Raw genomic sequence first — 20798 nt, 5'->3', positions numbered from 1 at the left:
TGGACTGGGCTCCAGGTGACATAGGAGACATGGAATCCACAGCCTGAAAGCTGGATGTAGAATGACTACATCCAGCTCAGGGTCATAGAGTTTGCAGTCTGAATTTATATTACCTATGAGTGTGTAAGAGTAAAACAAATCATTAGTTCCAGGAGGGAGTAGTAAAACCCCTACCTGGGGCTACAGTAGACTGATGAGATATAAAGGTGACAACCTGGTGTTGGAGATTGGCTTTGGACCTCAGAGTGCTCTGCAGACCTGGGCCCTTAGCCTGCAAGGTCTGCTAACTTGCAGGTAGATGAGTCAGAAGTACATTGCACCTCAGGAAACCAAGGTGATGTCCATCGAACAGGAGAAAACCCATGCTTGATCAGAAGTGGCAAGTGAAGAAATAGAGCTAAATTAAGAGAGTATCTCTATATCAGGAGAGGAGCAGGTTTCCAGGGATCTATTGGACATGTGCAAGTATGTGACAAGGATGCTCTTCACAGCAGAAGGCAAATGGAGTTGGAGAGGCCGGGTTGCCCACTAGAGCAGTGCAGGGACAAGGCCCCTTCCAGAAAGGCAGCCGAAGCCACCACCAGACAGAAACACCCTGAGCACAGAAGGGTGAGGAATGATCAGCGGATCATCCCTGGGTCAGGGACCACCACAGGAAAGCAGCATCAGCCGCTGTCAGGTATCTGCCAAGAGTTCCCTGCTGAAGTTGGAAGATTAAACAAGATTTTCTTTTTTTAAAATTTATTTTTTATTTGTATATTAATTCATACATTTTAGGTATATAATACACTTACATTTATCATTGGGTGTTTGTACCTGAGCATGATGTATCTTGGTTTTTATTTTTTTCCCCCACTACCTATGTGTCCTTCACCCCAACCACTCTTCTTTCTTTAAAAATAGTGGTATAAAAAAGACATGCAAAAATACTGGGAAATAGTTTGAAATGAATAAAAACCAAATCATATCTACCAGAGACTATGAAGTCCAGAGAAAGCTTATTTTGTCAGAAATTCATTTATAAAAAGAGCTACAAACTACCAAAATCCAGCAATTCCACAACTGGGCATATAGGAAAAAAGAAACAGCATGTCAGAGGCATTTACACTTCCATGTCCACTTCACCATTATGAGTGATAGCAAAGAAATAGCCTCAACCTGTAAGTCCATCCATGAACAAATTGATAAAGCAAAACACACACACACACACGTGCACACACATGGATCGAACTGGAGGACATTATGTTAAGTTAAATGAGCCAAGCACATCAAAGCAAATTCTGCACAAGCTCACTTAAATGTGAAGTATATAAACATTAACCTCACAGAAACAGAGTGAAGGGTGTCTAACAGCACATCTGGCAGTGCTGGAAAGAGGTGAAGAGCTACAAGGACATTTGTTAATGAATGCAAAATTTTGGTTGCAGAGGAGAAATAGCATAATAAAATATATTGCACAACATGGTGTTCATAGTTAATGTAGTTGTTGATTTGCTGTCTTGAAAAATACAACAAATAAGTATGATATAAAATAAATTGGTGTAGAGAACCTTTCTTGGCAGCAGTCCTGTGAGTGTTCATTGTGCATAGGTCCCTCTTTGGGGTCAGGGGGCATGATTAAAGATGATACCAGTAAGAAGACAAGAAAGATTTCAGACAGGAAGCAGATGCACAAAGGCTGACGAGCAGCTTCCTTCCACTGCTATGCCACTGATGGAAAGTGCAGTTTAATTGTTTTTCTGTTCCAATGAAAATATGATCAGTTAATAATGAATAAATACTATAGTCATGAATAGTAGATTTAAGAAAATAAAAGATGAAAATGAAGGTAGAAAATGAAAAGATGAAAAAATACAAATTCTAGAATTATATATATATAGAGAGAGAGAGAGAGAGAAAGAGAGGACTCATATGTGCCCAAAATTAATAAAGAATATAATAGATTTATAGGAGTATAAACTATTATACCTGAAAATAATGGTCAAAATATAGGAGATAAAGACCATTTACAACAAACGGACCTCATTCTTGAGTTGGCGAGGAGACAGTGTAAAATATGTAAGGTAGAGAAAGGAAGCCTGGTTGTGAGCAACAACCTAGAGGATGAAAGTAGTAAGGCCCAGCATACCTGTCGTCCTGACACTGTGGAGAGCTCAGACTAAAAGGCTGGGAGAAGAAGCAATAGAGGAAGAATTCATGAGACAAAAATGTTACTGCAAAGTTAGGACGAGATGAAGGAAAGCAAAATCACATCCTTAGGATAAATAATAACATTGCTAACAACCAAATGCAGTGCATAATACATATATGTGCATATGTGCGTATATGTGGATATATGTGCTTATATGTGTATATGTGGATATATGGGTATATGTGTGTATATGTCTGTATATACAAGTGTGTGTATTTGCATATGTGTGTATGTGTATATGTGCATATATGTGTGTATGTGTGCATATGTATATATATGTATTGAATGCACCAAAATGACCTCGCTTGTACCACTGTACCTTTCTCTGAGGCACATGGAAGACCACAATCCATAATATGTTGAGCCAGGCAGTGTGTTCCTGTGTTCAAGGTGACCTTTGCAAACTGAAGACAAAGAGCAAAGAGACAGGACAGGGTTGTGCCCCCTGTAGGGCCTGATCGAGCTGCACCAAGAGGATGGGCACAGCAGCTTCTCCAACTGTTCATGAAGATGCTCTGAGAAGGCAGTGTGTTATTTTCATAAAGTGATAACCAAATATCATGGTCACATTCCTGTGTCCCCCTTTGATCCGCACAGAGCCTAGGACTAAATGAGTTTCTACAAGTCATTCTCTGAGATTTTCCTACTTTTTTTTTTCTCTATTTCCATTTGTGTGTGTGTGTGTGTGTGTGTGTGTGTGTGTGTGCATTTCATTCCAGAGCTGGGATCCAACCCAGGGTCTTGCTGGGGAGCAAGTGCTCCATGCCAGCCCCGCCTCTGCTAATGTCTGTAAGAAGGGTGATCAGCCAGGCAGATGGAATTCAGCTGCCTCAGTGCCCACCTTGTGGCCCTTGTCCCCATTCCGTGTCTCTCATTACTTTGGTTGCCTCCTCCATGGAGACACTGTCTTGGGACACCTTGGGTCTTCACGGAGCAATGAGGACACACAAAGGCCAAGTCTTTCCACTCCTTAATTAGTAATCCATGCAGGCTTGTTTTAATTGTCCTTCTGAGAGCCACTGCATTGTTACATCTAACAAAACAGTCCAAAATGCTATTTCCTGGGACCCCCCTGTCTTTGATTCAGGAACCAAGCTTTTCCTGGTTGCAAATACAGGGGGACCAATATTTAAGCCAGTGTGAAAACAGCACTTACACACTCACAGACTATAGCCTTGATTTTCATTTTGTTCCAGGAAGTTAATGCAAGTCACCATTTGAACATAAAAATATTCTTTAAAGAGCTAAAGTTAGTATTCGTGGGCAGGATGTCTAATTTCTATGGTTATCATGCAATCATGGCCTGAGTAATAATGTGCATGAACCAAGTAGCATTTATGTTTTTAGCCACGACATAAGAGAAAATCTTTGTGTTAATTGTAATTCAATTTAAATCAAGGGAAAGCTATTGGATGATAGTTGCATTCCTCTTACCTGTCTGAATTCTTAATTTTTCCTTTCATATATAGTATGGTTCAATTCTTGGGACAAAATTGAAAGCAGGAATTGGAGTTTAGAAGAAAGTTAACTTATGTTACTTTATGGCTAGTGATGTGCATATGTTTGGAGGGTATTTTAGAACCTCTCCTTTCTACAATCAGCATAAGGGTTGTAATTAGTTGGCAGAATGGTTTCAAGTGAACCTCCAGGCCTGGGTGGTCCCAGGATTGGCAGATGCTGTGAGCTGCTCACACCCTCCTGCCCTCCCAAGATTCTGCCTGTGCGGGGGGCATCTGTGGTTCCCTGCCCATATCTCCCCTGTCCACTTAGTAAGAGTCAGAAGCAGCTCAGGTTTGAGTGTGAAAGACCATCTGCCTCCCAGCTGGGGAAAGCTGGGACATTTGCAGGGCTGGATCTTCCTGAAGCAGGCCTTTCCTGGCTTCTGCTCTTGAGGGCGAGGAACTGGTCCATGTGCTGAGACTGAGGCTTTCTCAGGACTTTCAGTGGCAAATGTGGCAGTTCTGGGCCAAGCAGGGTGACTGCCTGCCAGGGCCCAACCTGCAGCGTGCATGGGAGCACTGGCTCCCTGCTCCTCTCCTCTCCTCTCCTCCCCTCTCACTCCTGAGCTTCCTAGTGCCCTGTCCTCCATTCTCACGCCTTTTGGATCACTGAACACTGGAAAATGGAGAAAAATTAATGGAGAAATGTCTGTTCATTTCAGATGCCCATTTTCTTTTTGATTGGATCTTTAAATTTGGGAGGTGTGATCTTTTTAAGTTCTTTATAGATTCAATATAGTAGATCATTGTCTGAGGAAGAGCAGGTGAAGATTTTTTCCCACATTGTGGGTTGTCTCTTCACACTGCTGGTGGTTTCTCTTGCTGTGTGGAAGCCTTTTAATAGGAAGAGATCCCATTTGTTGATTGTTTGTGCTAGTTCATGGGCAACTGAGGTTTTGTTCATAAAATCTTTTCCTACACCAATGTGTTCAAGGGTTCCACCTAACCTCTGTTCCAACTGGTTCAGAGTTTCTATTTTAATATTTAAATCTTTAACTCATTTTGATTTTAGTTTAGTGCATGGTGAGAGATACAGGTCTAGCTTTAATCTTTGTCAAGTTGAAGCCCAATTTTTCCAGCACCATTTATTAAAGAGGCTATCTTTCCTCCAGTGAGGGTGTTTGGCGCCTTTATCGAAGATGAGATGGCTGAATGTGTCTGGCTTTGCTTCTGCATCTTCTAATCTGTTCCCCTGGTCCTCAAGTCTGTTTCTTTGCCAGTAGCATGATGTTTTTATCACAGTTGCTTTGTAGTATAATTGCAGGTTGGGGATTGTGATACCCTCTGCCATGTCTCTGTTACCTAGAATTGCTTTTGCTATTCTGGGTCTCTTGTTCCAAATGAATTTTTGGATTGTTTTATCGAGGTCTATGAAGTATGCTTCTGGGATCTCAATTGGAATTGTATTAAATCTATATAGCAGTTTTGGAAGTATGGCCATTTTCACTATATTCATCCTTCCTACCCAGGAGCAGGGGATGTCTGTCCATTTTCTGATATCATCTTCAATCTCTCTTTTCAGAGTGCCATAGTTTTCAGAGAAGAGGTCTTTGATTTCTTTTGTTAGGATGATTCCTAGGTATTTCAGTTTTTTGGATGCTATTGTGAAAGGAATTATTTGCCCTATTTCTCTCTCAGTGAGTCTGTCATTTGTGTAGAGGAAAGCTATTGATTTTTGTGTGTTGACCTTGTAACCAGCTACTTGACTGAATTTGGTTATTAAGTCTAGAAGACTTTTGGTGGAGTTCTTGGGGTCTTCTATATAGAGTATCACGTCATCTGCAAATAATGACAATTTGACTTCTTCATTACCTATCTTTATTCCTTTTATTTCTTTCTCTTGTCTAATTGCCGCGGAAAATGTTTCCAGAACTATATTGAACAAGAGTGGTGATAGTGGACATTCTTGTCTTGCTCCTGATTTTAGTGTGAAGGATTTCAGTTTTTGACCATTTAGTATACTTGCTGTTCGTTTTTCATGGATAGTTTCTATCAGTTTGAGGTACAGACCATGGGTTTTTATCATAAATGCATGTTGGATTTTGTCAAATGCTTTTTCTACCTCTATGGAGATAACCATATGGTTTTTGGCCTTGGCTCTAAAGATATAGTGTATTACATTGATTGATTTTCATATATTGAACTCTCCCTGCATCCCTGGGATGAATCTCACTTGATCAGGTTGTATGATCTTCTTGATAGTCTTCTGCATTCTGTTTGCCATTATCTTATTAAGGATTTTTGCATCTATGTTCATTAGTGAGATTGGCCTATAGTTCTATTTTTCAGTTGGGTCTTTCGCTGCTTTGGGGATCAAGGTGATGCTTGCTTCCAGGGAAGAATTTGGGAGTATTGCTTCCCTTTCAATTTCATGGAAGAGTTTAAACAGTAGTGGCAACAGTTCTCTAAATGTCTTGTAGAATTCAGCAGTAAAGACATAAGGCCCTGGGAATTTCTTAGTTGATAAGGTTTAATTACATTTTCAATTTCATTGGTTGATATTGGGTTGTTCAGAATTTTTAGGTCTTCTTTGTTCAACTTTGGTAATTTATATGTATCTAGGAATCTGTCCATTTCTTCTGTGTTGTCCATCTTATTGGCATATAGATTCTGGAAGTAGGTATTGACTATCCTCTGGATTTCTGCTGAGTCTGTTCTAATTTCACCCTTTTCATTCCTCATTGCATGGATTTGGGCCTTTTCTTTCCTTTTTCTGACAAGGTTGGCCAAAGGTTTGTCAATTTTGTTGATTCTTTTGAAGAACCAACTCTTGGCTTCATTGATTTTTTTGTATCATTCTCTTACTCTCCATTGCATTGATTTCTCCTCTGATCTTTATAATTTCCTCCCTTGTATGAGCTTTGGAGATGTCCTGCTCTTCTTTTTCTAGAAGCTTGAGGTGCAGCATCAGGTTGTTTAATTGGGCTCTTTCTGTTTTCCTAATATGTGTATTCACTGCTCTGAATTTTCCTTGTAAGACTGCTTTCATTGTGTCCCATAGATTCTGATATGTTGTATTGTCATTGTAATTTAATTGAAGGAACTGTCTGATTTTTTCTTTAATTTCCTCTGTGACCCATTTGTTATTGAGAAGTGTGTTGTTCAATTTCCAAGTGCTTATGAAATTTTTTGACTTTCTTTTGCTATGGATGTATCTCCAATTTCATTGCACTATGGTCTGATAATATACAGGGAATAACTTCAATTACTTTGCACTTACTTAAACATGTTCTATGTGTTGTATGTGGTCTGTGTTGGAGAATGACCCATGTGCAGCTGAGAAGAATGTGTAATCTGATTTTGTGGGGTGGAAGACTCTGTAAACATCTGTTAAGTTCAATTTTTCAAGAGTTCGATTGAGTTCTAGTATTTCATTACTTATTTTTAGTCTAGTTAATCTATCTATGACAGTGCAGTGTTGAGGTCCCCCATTACAATTGTATTAGTGCATATACGACTTTTCATTTCCATTAGTATTTGTTTTATATAGTTTGGTGCACTAGTGTTTGGTGCATAGATATTTATGATTGTCATCTCTTCCTCTTGGATTCTTCCCCTTACAAGGATGTAGTGTCCTTCTTCATCTCTCTTCATCATCGTTGTTTTGAAATCTACTTGTTCTGCAAAGAGGATAGCTCCTCCTGACTTTTTTTGGATTCCTGTCACATGCAGTATTGTTTTCCACCCTTTAACTTTCAGTCCATGAGTTTCCTTTTGAATTGTGTGTTTCTTGTATGCAGCATATTGTTGGATTTTGCTTCTTGACCCATTCTGCCAGTCTATTTCTTTTGATTGGTGAATTGAAAACATTAACATTGATGGTTATAACTGAAATGTATTGACTTGTCATTGCCATGACTTTTTCTTTTTGTTGGGTTCTCCCCCTTTACATTTAATTTCTTGTCATGCCAGATGGGTTCATTCTGCTTTGCTTCCTGGGGTTGTGATCCTCAATGTCTGTTCCTAGGATATTGGGTAAAATTCCTTGGAGTGCTGCTTTCGTATTCACAAAGTTCCTAAGGTGCTCTTTTTCGTGAAAGTATCATTTCTCCATCCAATTTGAAAGATAGTTTTGCAGGGTACATCAATCTGGGTTGGAGGCTGTTTTCTTTTAGGGCTTGGAATATGTCACTCCAAGCACTTCTTGCCTTGATGGTTTGTGTGGAGAAGTCTGCTGTGTTTCTGATGGGCTTTCCTTTGTATATTATTTGTTGCTTTTCTCTGACTGCTTGGAGAACTTTGTTCTTCTGTTGTGTTTCTGGAATCTTAACAATTCTATGCCTTATGTGTAGATTTTTTTTGATCAAGGCTATTTGCAGTCATATATGCCTCACTTATCTGTATGTCAAGCTCTTTTCCCCTGCTTGGAAAGTTTTCTGCCATTATTTCTGTGAAGAGATTTTTTTATGTCATCTGTACTCTCTCCTGTTTCTTCATTGAGCCCAATCAGTCTCATGTTATTCTTCTTTGCATCATCTAGCAGCTGCTGGATTGATTTCTCATGTTCCCTTATAATTTTGAAGCCATTTTTCTTTTCCTGGTCACTAATTGCAATCTTATCTTCTATATTTGAAATTCTGTCCTCACATTGGCTCATTCTGCTGTGTAGAATTTCAATGGAGGTTTTCATGTCCTGGAAATCTATTTGCATCTGTTTTATGGATTCCATTTGTTTCTTATGTTGAGATTCCATCATGTTTCTGAGCTCCTCTTTAGATTTATTAATCATGTCTTGCACTAGGGGGACAATTTCTCCTGTTATCTGAGAAATTATTTCTGAGTTCCTTTTTTCCAGATCCCCTTTTGTTGCCAGTTCAGTGTGTCCAGGTGGTTGAGTATCTGAGTGGTTCCATCTCATTTCCCTTTGGGGTTGCTCTAGGTGATCTGGAAGTATGGTTTTGAGACTTATTTACATGTGTTCTCATTTCGACTGTGGCAGGGGCTGTTAGTGCCTGCATGGATTACCTCCTCTGAGCTGGGTGAGGTGGGACAGGGCCCGGCAGCAGTGGTAGGGATGGTGACCCAAAAGCCCTTTTCTCTGGGCAGGGAGCATAGAGAGGGATGGTGACTGGGAAGCCCCTTCCTCTGGACCAGTACAGTGGGAAGATGGCTCCGAAGCCCCTACCTCTGGGTTCTGGTGGTCCACTGTCCTCTGCATCTTTGTAGTGTGGAACCAGGTGGCTTCCCTTCTGCAGTGGTTGATTCGGTGTCTTCCACATGACTCAGGACCTCCTTAGGGCGTGCACAGACCTTCCTGTGTGCAGCAGGCTGATTCGGCATGTTCTGTGTGACTCAGAACCTCAGTAGGGCATGCACAGACATGCCTGTCTGCAGCGGGCTGATTTGACATGTTCTGTGTGACTCAGGACCTCGGTACTACATGGGAAAACCTGCTTGTCTGCAGCGGGGTGATTTGGCGTCTTCCACGTGACTCAAGACCTCGGTTGGGTGTCCCCTCAACCCTTTTTTTCCATACATGAAAATAACTTGAAGGGATCTATGAACCTAAATAACAAAGCCTAAATGTATGAAACTTTAAGAAGAAATTATAAGGGAAAATATTTATGAATTCAGGGTAGACAAGAACTACCTAGGATACAAAAACCATGATGTATAAAAGAAAAAAAATTGATGATTACATCAAAATTTAGAACTTTAAATGACATCATCAAAATGAAAAGTAGTCCTTAAACAGACCATACTTACAGTGAATACAACCTATGAGTGGAATATATAAAGAATTCTTAGAGCTCATTGATAGACAACCCATTTAAAATGTAGACATGATAAATAGCCAGTATAGCAAAAGGAATGGTGTGCAATTCTAGAATCAGAAAAATACTAATCAGTACAATAATAAGACTGAATTATACACTCATTAGGGAGATGAAGTTAAAAATTTTAAAAGCCTTGTCATGACTTTTTCTTTTTGTTGGATTCTCCCCCTTTGCATTTAATTTGTCACACCCAATGGATTCATTCTGCTTGGTTTTCTGGGGTTGTGATCTTCATTGTCTTTTCCTAAGGTATTGTCTAAAATTTTTTGGAGTGCTAGTTTGGTATTCATGAAGTTTCTGAGGTGCTCTTTATCATGAAAGCATCTCATTTCTTCTATTCTGTTCTATTGATCCTGTTTTTGTTTGTTTGTTTGTTTGTTTTGCCAGTACCATGCTGTTTTTATCACAATAGCTCATGTTATAAGTTTGTTGTTTAAAAACACATCAAAATTTTATAGTCACAGTTACAAATAATTTCCTCCTAGGGAGCAAAGTTTTTCATATTTTTTGAGTTTGTTTAAGCAATTCTTTGTCATAGTTATACCTTGAATCTTTGAAATATTTTGGAATGCTGATGATCACATTGGGTGTCTGATTCCACTGAATTTAATTTTTTGTACAGAGTTTAACTGGGTTTTTAAAATATGTGATGCCAATGATGAAGGCATCGTTCTTCACAGTCCTTTTTCCCAATGATATCTGATGTCACCTCTGTTGTTTCCTCCTCATCCCTTGTGGATGCCTGGCCCCCTCGATCTACCTGTTGGTGGCACTGAATACTCACCCCTTCAGTGGTCAAAATGTCACAGAAGTCTCAATACCTATAAAGCCTCCTCTATGCATCCAGCTTTTTCTATTCTAAAAATTTTTAGTTTTTATGCTTTTCCTCAATTGTATACTTGAATTTTAAATGATAAGATAAATTCCATTTTCAATTCAGATTTCTAATAATTCATTTTTACCAGCTAAGTATTCCTCCATTCCTTCAGTTATTGATTGATTGGCTGGTTGCACTGGTGAGGGAAGAATGCATGACCTCAACCATGCTAGTCATGCCTTCCAGCACCAATCTACAGCTTCCACCCCTAGTTTATTTTTTGGCACATAAAATTTATGGCATGCTTAAGACATGGGATTATTAGACTCAAGAAAATGTGAATGATTACATTAGGAGAATAGCACTATGTAGAGTCTTCTCATCCATGTATCATGTGAATACTCCATCTATATCCAGTTCTTTTCTATTTTTAAATAATTAAAAATATTTTCCCAAGAAAGTTATTTTGAGACCTACTCCAAGGCACTTCACAAACCTTAATGCTTTTGTGAGTGTGTAATGTGTCTAAATGTAGGAGTCACGTGGTCATTTTGTCCAAACAACTTTATTACCTTTTTTTTTGTACCGGGGATTGAACTCACGCCCTTGCACTTGTGCAGCACATGGCAAAACCACTGAGCTAAATCCCAGTCCTTTATTACCTTTTTGAGCTCTCCAAGTCTTTCTTCTATAGAATGTTCCACATCCTATGTTTTCCCAGTGATTTTTTATTTTACCTGAAAATAGTGTTAAATCTGTTTTCTTGTCCTCTCTTTTCACAAAAACTGGATGTTGGTTCTGAGCCTTGGTTAAGTTCAGATTGGACCATATTTTCCTTCAATAACACCCAATCATGATGCTTTCTACCTGCTTCCGCACAGAAGGGGGCACCTAAAACAGAGTTTAACTTTTGCTTTTATTCAGTATTAAGATTTCTCAAAAAATTAATGCCAGAAATTCTATTAGCCTCAGCTGTTCCTCTTCCAGCTATCTTTCTGAAAGAGTTCAAGACATCTTACTACATTGATCCATAAAACTTTCTTAATGCTTGACTTTTAGCCCTCTGAATCAAAGTGGCAAAAGGGACACAGTTGTGTTAAAATTGAACATCTGCAAAACCATGTTGAGATCAGCAAAATTCATAACAGGTAAATCTTGGAGCAGCCTAGATGCCAATCAACAGATATATTGGTAAGGATAATGTGGTACATATTTCTACATAAGGGAGTGCTATTCTGCCATTAAGAAGGATAAATTGGTGTTATTTATGGGAAAAAAGATGCACATTGAGACCATAATTTTAAATTAAATGAATCACTCACACAAGTAATTTCTTTGATGTGAGAAATCCAAAATATAAATAAAGAGCAAAATAATAGGTGACAATAGTAAACAGGAAGATAGATCTTTTACAAATGGGAAGGGGCCAAAGAGGTGGAGAGACATTCATAGGAGGGGAAAGGAAGAGCTTAAAATAGGGAGAATGAAGAGGCATTATGTACATGTACCAATTCTCCAAGAAGAAAGTGATCATTATGTACTGCAGAGATGGACTAATAAAGATAAAAACTGAAAACAAAAAAGAACGCTACTATCAACTGTCCAAAGGAAAATGTTTCCTGCAACACAGCAGGGCAAATATGAGGCTGGAAATTGAGGTAGAACTGGGTGTCCTGCACTTCAGCCTCATGTGGTCACTACTTAGTGACACAGAGAGGAACAGTGAGATTTACTCATCACATCAGTAATACCCACAGTCTTGTCCTATGCATGGGGTGTCTGAAGTTGAAAGAGATTTTCTTTTCACATCTCAAATCTAAGGAGGTTGGCCCGCTACCTGCTCTGGCCCCAGAAGTTACACAGATAGAGCCAGAGCAGCTGGGCTGGAGCTGTGATGGGCTCCATGTAGTTGAAGCATCACCTCTGGGTGCATTGGCATCTCAATGTACCCCATTTCCTTGTGACCCCCACCCTCACTAACCAGGAGAGCAGAGGGTAGGGGTCACAATGACAGGAACAGATCACCAAAAGATCCAGCACCTGAATTCTCACAAATAACCACCCAACCCTATGCCCGACTATCCTGTCCCTTCCCTCCACTCTGTTCCACCTGTATCAGTGGCATTCACAGGCTGCAGCAGGGGACAGGTGACCAGAGGGCTGATACCTCACTCTGCTTCTAACATTTGTCCAAGTGCATAATTTTCTTCACTATGACCTTTAAGCCAAAGATTCAAAGTGGGTAAAAGGACCCAGTTGGTCAAAATTGAACATCTGTAATGCACATTTTGGTCCATAGTATGGTTTAATGTCAGAACAGAACACACTTTGTTACAAAAACACATAGATCATTATAATTTGTTTTATTTTAAGATGAATATGCTTTATAAAGACAGGTATACAAAGGTAGATTTTCCCAGCAGGAATTTACAGAAAGTAACAATAAGCTCTCCCTGACTAGGCACAGAGTCAATATGAAGGAAGGGATATTTTAAAATGGGATTTAACCCCTAGCAACATTCTGGTTCCCACAAGGTTGACAATCACTGAGCATACTGCAAATGGTGACCACAGGCTGGGTATGACACCAGCTGCATCCTTCATTACATACTGGTGAGATGTCCCCTCTTTGTCGCCTCTAATTTTGTAAACAGCACATGGAGAAACACCTTTCACCACCATGGTCAGAACAGTGGGATGGGACCAGAAAGGGGACCACAACTCTGGCCTCAAACTGAGATGCATGTGCTCCACGAATGACAGGAATGAACCCACCTGATGCAGAGAAAGGTTAATGGAAAAGGCAGCATGAGGAAGGTGGGGTGCATCCACCTCAGCCCAGCCTCAGCAGGCATCAGGCTGAGTGACCTGAGGAAGGGGTCAGGAAGAGGAGGGAAGATGGGAGGTTTCACAAGTTTGGATAAAATGAATGCTGTCAGACTTCTAGCTATCTGGTGATGATGAGAAAGCTATGGTTCTGTGGGTCAAGCTCATGAACCACCCTGAGCATGGAAGATAAGAAGCTGATCAGTGGACAGCCACAGGAGAGGGACAATAACTCTAGTGAGTGGGACCAGAGAGGAAGAACTTTCTCCATCCCACTTTTTATCTTAAACTAGGGACAAAGAATGGTTTAAATCCTTACAAGAGAAAAGATTAATTCATGATGGAGGCTGGGTTACAATAACTCTTCTTTAAATGGTTTTAACTTCTGTGGTTGATTCTTGCTGGAATCAATTACAAAATGTATGATTAAAAATTTCAGTGCCAAGGATTTAGCTCACTGGTGCCACCACCTGCCTCACAAGCACAAGGTTCAGAGTTCAATCTCCAGTACCCCCCCCAAAATATTTGGGTTTTTCTATCATTTTTCTGTATCTATTAGTACAAATCTTGTAAAAAATAAAGTTTTTCACTTAATATTTTCCCTTGTGCTAAAAATTGAAAAAATAAAGCACTTAGAACTCTCCATAGATTTCCCATGAAATACACAAGTTTTTAAATATTGGAATGTATAAAATATCACCAATATTAATGTACCTCAGGGCACACAAAAAGTCTTTCCTCTTATAATAGTTTCTCTCATGCAAATCCATAATAGGTACATATTCACATCAAATAAATTTAAATATATAACATATTCCTTTTCATAGGGTGATAATGCCGATTTTGTCATAAAGTTATATAATTGGGGGTGTATAATACCCATGTTTATTCTTTAGAATATTTCTATTGATAAATTATTAACCTAATTTTATGAGTTTTTTATATTAAACAATGATTACTTAACACAAAAACATCAAAGTTTAAAATATTGAATTTTTAACATTTATTGAATGTTTATAAAAAAGCATCAAAATTTTCAGTATCAAGCTTTTTTCAGTGTACAAAGTCTAAAAATAACAACAGAAATAAATGCCTATATGAACTACAAGGGAAATGCCAATAGAACTCTACAAAGAAGTAATCTTTCCTTCAATTATCACATTTAAGGTAGTCTTCACACATGATAACAGTACATTCCATACACGTGTATTGCTTACACTGACAGCACATGTGTTTTGCCTTCCTGTCATTTTTGTAGAACATACTTGACATCTTTCTAGGCTTGCAATTTTTCAGGAGGTTATTGTTATATCATACAATGTGTAGTTATCAGGAACATAAAATATCCATAAAATAAAGTATTAAATTCTCAATATGTATTGCACATTTAGTATAAACATCAAGGTTTTCACATTAGCTGTGTAATTGTTTACAAAACCCGAAATATAACATCAAAAATACATTTCAATATGAACTACAATGAAAATACCAGTAGAACTCTAAAACAAAAATAAATTTTGCTTCAACTGTCATACCCAAGGCAGTCTGCACACATGATAACTGCATGTTCCAAGTACACATCTAGTTTACACTGATAGCCCATGCACTTTGCAGGAAAAGGAGATATCAATAAAAGATAAAATATGCATGACTACTTAGAACAGACTTCAAAATTTTCAAATCAGCTGTTTACTTGCTTATGAACAATAAAAGATAACATCAGGAATAGACACCTATGTGAACTAGAATGTAAATACAAGAAAAAGTTTATCACAAAAATAATCTTTACTTCTACTGTACAAGCAATGTAGTCTCCATACATCAAATCTTCATTTACCATAAACAAGGATCACTTACATTAATAGCACATATGTTTTGTTTTCCTAGCCTTTCTTATAGGCCACTGTTGACATGTATTTGTTTTCCAGTTTTTGTAGTAGATCTTTGTGATGCTACAGCTTCCTGTTCACCTATCAGCTCACAAGGGTGGTCCAGAATTGTTTACCGTAGTGCCCTGTGCAGAAATATTTATTTTTCCTCTGCTGTAAATGACCTCTTATGAGTATAAGACACAACCATTGTGTAAAATACAAACATTGGTTAAAACTTTGTGTTTAAGGTGACATCATAGTTGCTACATAGCTCATCAGCAACATCTACTCTGCTACTAGTTTTCTTGTAGAAAGTTTTCATGTCAAGCTTCCCTTTTTCAAGCTTTCCCTATCAATATTTCCATCATGGTGAAATGTTGACATCAGTGGTAACAGTTTGTTTTATTTCATATAAGAGGCCAATGCTATATCTTTCTGAAATCCAAAGATTGTATTATACAATTCCCTGTTTTAAAATTGCAACATTTCATTTGGAATTTCTGCTTTGTTCATGCATACAGTTCCTATGCTGGTCAACTTCTACTCTATTAAGCAAATGTGACATTAATTGGAAACTGGTAAACCAATTGTTAAATGTCACATTTGATTAGTTTGAGTCTGGAGCAACAAGTCTGTTCACAACATCAGTCCATTTATTAATATGCAAATAAGGACCTGGTGGCTGAGTTCCAGGATAAATTTCTAAATTGAGACCATAATGAATCTTCACATCTACAAGACCATATATTTTCATGCCATATTTTGAAGGAGGTTTTTTTGCATATATTGCCCAAAGCTACAGCAACCATGAAGTGCTGCAAATTGTAGATCAATAGTCATGCATTTGGATGATGTGTAAATTATTTCCCAATTTCTCACAGATATCTTAAACAGTGAGTGAATAGCAGCCAGATTATCAGTACCTGTTCTTTCTTGGCAGATGGCTTTGTCATCAAACCTCAGGCAAGTTTGAAGGGAACCAAATCTGTGTCATCATTATTTTACAAAACTCAAGTGCATACACTTCCTTTTTCAATCAGTCTTTTACATTCCTGTGATTCCCATGAGAAATCCCTGCTAATACAGCAGACCTATGAATGCTTTCAGTTCAGGTAGTGAGGTGTCATAGTAAACACATGTTTGTGTATGGCTACTGTTACATACAGAATATTTTACTTGCATTTCACAACATCTTGTAGCATTTCATTTCTTACAAATGATTTCCAAAATTGAATGGCAATGCTGGTATTCTGCCAATAGGCTTCACCCTGGCCAAGATCCTCACTATATGTTTGGACCTAGTTCTATCATTGGACCATTCCATTTGATTGCATGACCATTTTGCACCATTGTAACTAGTCAAGTATTTACTTACATTGTGTTTCATTCATTGTCTGAATCAAGTAGCTCTGCATTCCCTGGCACAGGATTGTTGGCTCAGATGGCCATTGTCAAAGTCATTATCATCTTCATCTTTCATGCATGCATAATCTGATGATTCACTTTTAACCCCCAAAACTTGCAAATCTGGTTTTTCATGTGCTATTGTACTAAATTTGGCTAATTCTATCAGAAAAGTCAAAAGAAAACATTTTTTAAAACAAATCTTAAATGCACAGAAATTTAGGAATGACCATTTCATGGGTAAAACTCACATGTTGCTGCTATGGAACTCTTGTACACAACTTGCCATTCATCTGCCAAGTGGGTGAATGCACAGATGGGTTTTGCTTCCATCAGGCACAGCTACTATGAGACACACCCACATTCTATTAGGGTAAAATACATGTTTACTCGACAGAAGTGTAGGGTAGGTGTATTTTACCCCTTGTAATGCTCAGAAAAACTTACTCAAAACCCTTCAGATGGAGGATTATGAACATAAGAATCCTGCTTTGACACTTTGTACATGTGTACACAACTTGCTGTTCATCATGCCAAGTGAGTAAATACAAAGATTCCTTCCTGTGTACCCCCAGGCACATTCACTGAGACACACAGCAAGCTGCTGTTATGGTAAAGTAAAAATACACAGTAGAAAAGAATGTGAGTTGTAACCTGATGTTATGCTCCTTTAGGGGTAGAAGTAATAATTTTATCATGTCCCACAGGCTGTTTGAGAACATTTAAAGATGAATGTATGTGTAAGTGATATCATAAAAGTTTTATTTTCATTATTTAATATGATTTTAAGGCAGTAAAAATAAAAATATTTATCAGGGAATGTATAAGGGCATGATTAAATGTTTGCCTATATGTGAGTAAAAATACCTGGCTCTTTAATTAGCCCAAATATCAGTAAAATATGGTCCATATGACTGAAAAAGAGCATAACATGATAGAATATTATTAGAAAACTTTCTTTTATTTCACTAGATAATTAAAGCTGAAGCTCAAAGTTATTCAATAAAATCTAGGATCTCTATATACGTTACAGAGAAAGTCAGACTAAGTCTTTTGCTTTATGGATACTAGTGAGTAAGCCAAAAAAATTTGTCTTATGCAGTGAGTTCTGCTATGGTTTTAACAGATTCCAGAGTTTCATTCAGACTCAGATTAAAAGAACTATCCTAGCTTAAGTTTAATTGAGAAATTCTGTGCTTGATGAACTATAGACATGGAGACACAAAAACACACCTGGGTCTGCTGCATTGAAAGTGCATGGTCCCTGCTGGAAAATATCCACCTGGGTGACTAGAGTCCCTCTGAGAGGATGCAACTCAGCTCTCCCCTCCTGGTGGCTTTACAGGTGGGTGTTTTGCCTCAGCACATGTAAATCTGATTTTTGAGGAAGACATGCACATTTTTCCTGTTGGTGGATCAGATGCTTTCCATGTTTGCTGTCTCAACATTGTTATTTTGTTTAGGGGTGGCTCCATTTTTTTTCCACACTGGCAATAAAACTCAGGACCTTATGCTTGACAGGCAGACATAGCACCACAGAGCTACATCCCTGAACCTCAGTATTTGCATTTGTTTTCAATAAATGAAATGGAGAAATGAGTTAATAAATGATCCAAAATGAAATCTCATCACATAAAACAGCCAGTCCTTTCAGAAAGGTAAGCCACCAAGGGAGAGATGTTTGTCATAGGAGAGTGCCAGGTGACTCCGTGACCTACATATTGGCTTTGTGAGCCACCTCAGGTGGCTCTTGGATGTTTGCTTCCAAAAGCCAGACATGGATATGTGCACCCCAGACCTCCCCAAAGTGACAGCTGAGAAGACTATGTTCCATCCTGGAGGTCCTGTGTCCTGCACAGACAGGATGGAGTGTTAGATGAAGGACACCCAATAATCAGGCAGGGATAGCAGCAGTCTCCTCAGACCCCTTTTCATGTCACCATTCCTCAAGGTGTAGATGACAGGATTCAGGATTGGAGGCAGCACAGTGTAGATCACAGAAGGAAGCCTATCAATAACTGGGGGTGTATTGGAAGGTGACCTCAGGTAAACCATGAATGCAGTTACCATAAAAACACTGAAGACAACGAGATGAGGGAGGCATGTGGAGAAAGCTTTACACTGACTTTTTCTGGATGGAATCCTCAGCACAGTGGAGAGAATGTGAACATAAGAGAACATAATGCAAACACAACAGGACAGGCTCAGACAAACCCCAATTCCCAGGCTTGGATAGACCACCAGGAGTGTGTCAGAGCAGGAAATCTTGAGTAAAGAGGGAACATTGCAGAAAAACTCTGGGATCACACTGGAGCCACAGAAGGGCCCAGAAAACATGCCAGTGGTGTACATGACTCCAAAGAGCCAGGCCATGGCCCAGGAAACTCCTGCCATCAACATACAGGCATCTCCATTCATGATGGCCTCATAGTGCAGGGGACAGCAGATGGCCACATAGCGGTCATAGGACATGGCAGTGAGGATAAATATCTCACCTGCTGAGAAGGAGGTCATTAAGAGGAGTTGTAAGGCACAGCCTGGAATGGAAATGGAATTGTTGTGAGTCAGACTGTTGAAGGTGAACTTTGGGATAGGGACAGACACCAGGGAGATGTCCAGCAAGGACAAGTTCTTCAGGAAGAAGTTCATGGGTGCTTGGATCTGTGGGTCCAGGGTAAGGACAGCGATAATGAGAAGGTTACTTATTATGGCAACCAGGTACATTAGCAGGAAAAAAATGCCACATAGTGTTTGCAGCTCTGGGTCCTCAGAAAACCCCAAGAGAAGCAAACTGGTCACCAAGGTGGTGTTGACCATACTAGAGCCTCCTCACTTCCTGTCAAGGTGAGGACATACAATAAAGAGAAAAATAATAATCAGTCCCAGAACCATGATATTAGATTCAGAAATATTTAGTTGTAAAGGAAGCATGAAACCTCTGCATTTTAAATACTTTTTGCATTTTCTTAAAAATTCATTTCTTCCCTCCCTCCTCTCCTTTTCTTTCCATCCTCTTGGTTCACTTCCCTTCCCCAACTCCTCACCTTCCCACCTTTTTCTTTCCAGCTAAGGATTGAACTACATATTGCACATTTTAAGTAGGTGATTTCCATGAATCTACATGCCAAATGGCTACTCATTTTTTAAATAGAAATCAATTGCCATGAGTACTATGTGAAGTCAGTTAGCCTTGGTTTCCGTTTCAGTGGTTGGACACACAGAGGTTTGGGAAGGACTTTTCAGGGTTTTGGTTTGTATTTTGTCTCCTTAAAATGTACATAATTCTTTTCTGATTACTTAAAATATTTCAAATAGCTAGAAGGAATGATCCTGAATGTTCTCACAACAAATACATGAAAAAATGTTAATGAGAGCCATGTGTTAATTACTCTGATATGATCATTACATAGTGTACACAGGTATGAAACAGCACACTACCCATATATTACAATTAAGAAGAAATATATACACAAAATACAGACAAATAAAGTGGCACCAACTAGTCATTATAATAGTTCAGCCCATGCTGTAGCCTCAACTTAATCTTGTTGCAGGATGAATAAAACTTCTCTAAGCACAAAAACTCTCCCAACTTACTGTGTGTTTGTGTCCAATTATTACTGAACCATGTTTCATAACAAACCTTTTTCTACCAGAAAAACAGTCTAAAGTCTCAAATATTTAGAAATGGTTACTATCCCCAACATTATGTAGAGAAGCAAGACATGTGCTCTCATGTGTTGCTATGATCATGAACTCACACATTCCCATATATTAAGTAGTGCAACACAGGAAAATGACTTCCTCTGTCCTTATGGATGTAAGGAACAGGATGTAAGTGAAGCTTTGTTGTTCAATGTCTGTATCATCTTCAGCTCATGTGATCCAAATATATTGAAGAAGACCAGGAGCAGAAAAATGAGTTTTTCCACACAGTTCGTGTCCTTTGGATCTCACATGTGTACTACAGCCTTGGTATGAGGCTTTGTGGTGTTTGATTTGTTTGTCAAAGGTGACTGCAACAGAATATATTTCTCCTTTTGCTGATTAATTTCCCCTGATGTTGTGCTTTCTGTAATTCACTTTTTAATGCTATCAGATATGTTCTTTCTGTGTTTAGAAAATTTGCATAGACTATTGGTAACTAGTGCAGTCATTTATTTATTCTTTATTCAAAGCATAATAAGGTGTCCCATTTGCTTCAGAAATGAACTAGATGATGGACACAATATGTTTTGACAGGGAGCATGCTCTTCATTGGAGGAGGCATAAAAAGAAGAACAAATGAAAAATCAAATAAGGAAAAAATCTGATGTAGTGTCAGGTGTTAAGGTAGGAAAAGATGTTACTCTGGAGACTAAGTGTGGGGAAGGGCATTCACCTGGGTGACCCAGGTGCTGATACTAAAATGCA

At 38.7% G+C, this 20798-nt stretch overlaps 1 protein-coding gene across 1 annotated transcript; it reads right to left on the bottom strand.

Moving 5' to 3' along the window:
* Positions 1-18257: 18257 nt before the first annotated feature.
* Positions 18258-19407, bottom strand: LOC147822117 (olfactory receptor 14A2-like). Its single transcript, XM_087197563.1, has one exon. The coding sequence runs from the start codon at positions 19200-19202 to the stop codon at positions 18258-18260; it is 945 nt and encodes a 314-aa protein (XP_087053689.1). The 5' UTR covers positions 19203-19407.
* Between the last annotated feature and the right edge of the window lie 1391 nt (positions 19408-20798).

This window comes from Heterocephalus glaber, unplaced genomic scaffold (genome assembly GCF_053883595.1).
Source record: "Heterocephalus glaber isolate CG9 unplaced genomic scaffold, H.glaber_assembly_v1.0 deba00001673, whole genome shotgun sequence".
Classification (NCBI taxonomy): Eukaryota; Metazoa; Chordata; class Mammalia; order Rodentia; family Bathyergidae; genus Heterocephalus; species Heterocephalus glaber.
This window is presented reverse-complemented; position numbering and strand designations above follow the sequence as displayed.

Bases quoted from the DNA above. Each gene is read 5' to 3' on its own strand.
- LOC147822117 (XM_087197563.1), bottom strand. From the start codon at position 19,202: ATGGTCAACACCACCTTGGTGACCAGTTTGCTTCTCTTGGGGTTTTCT.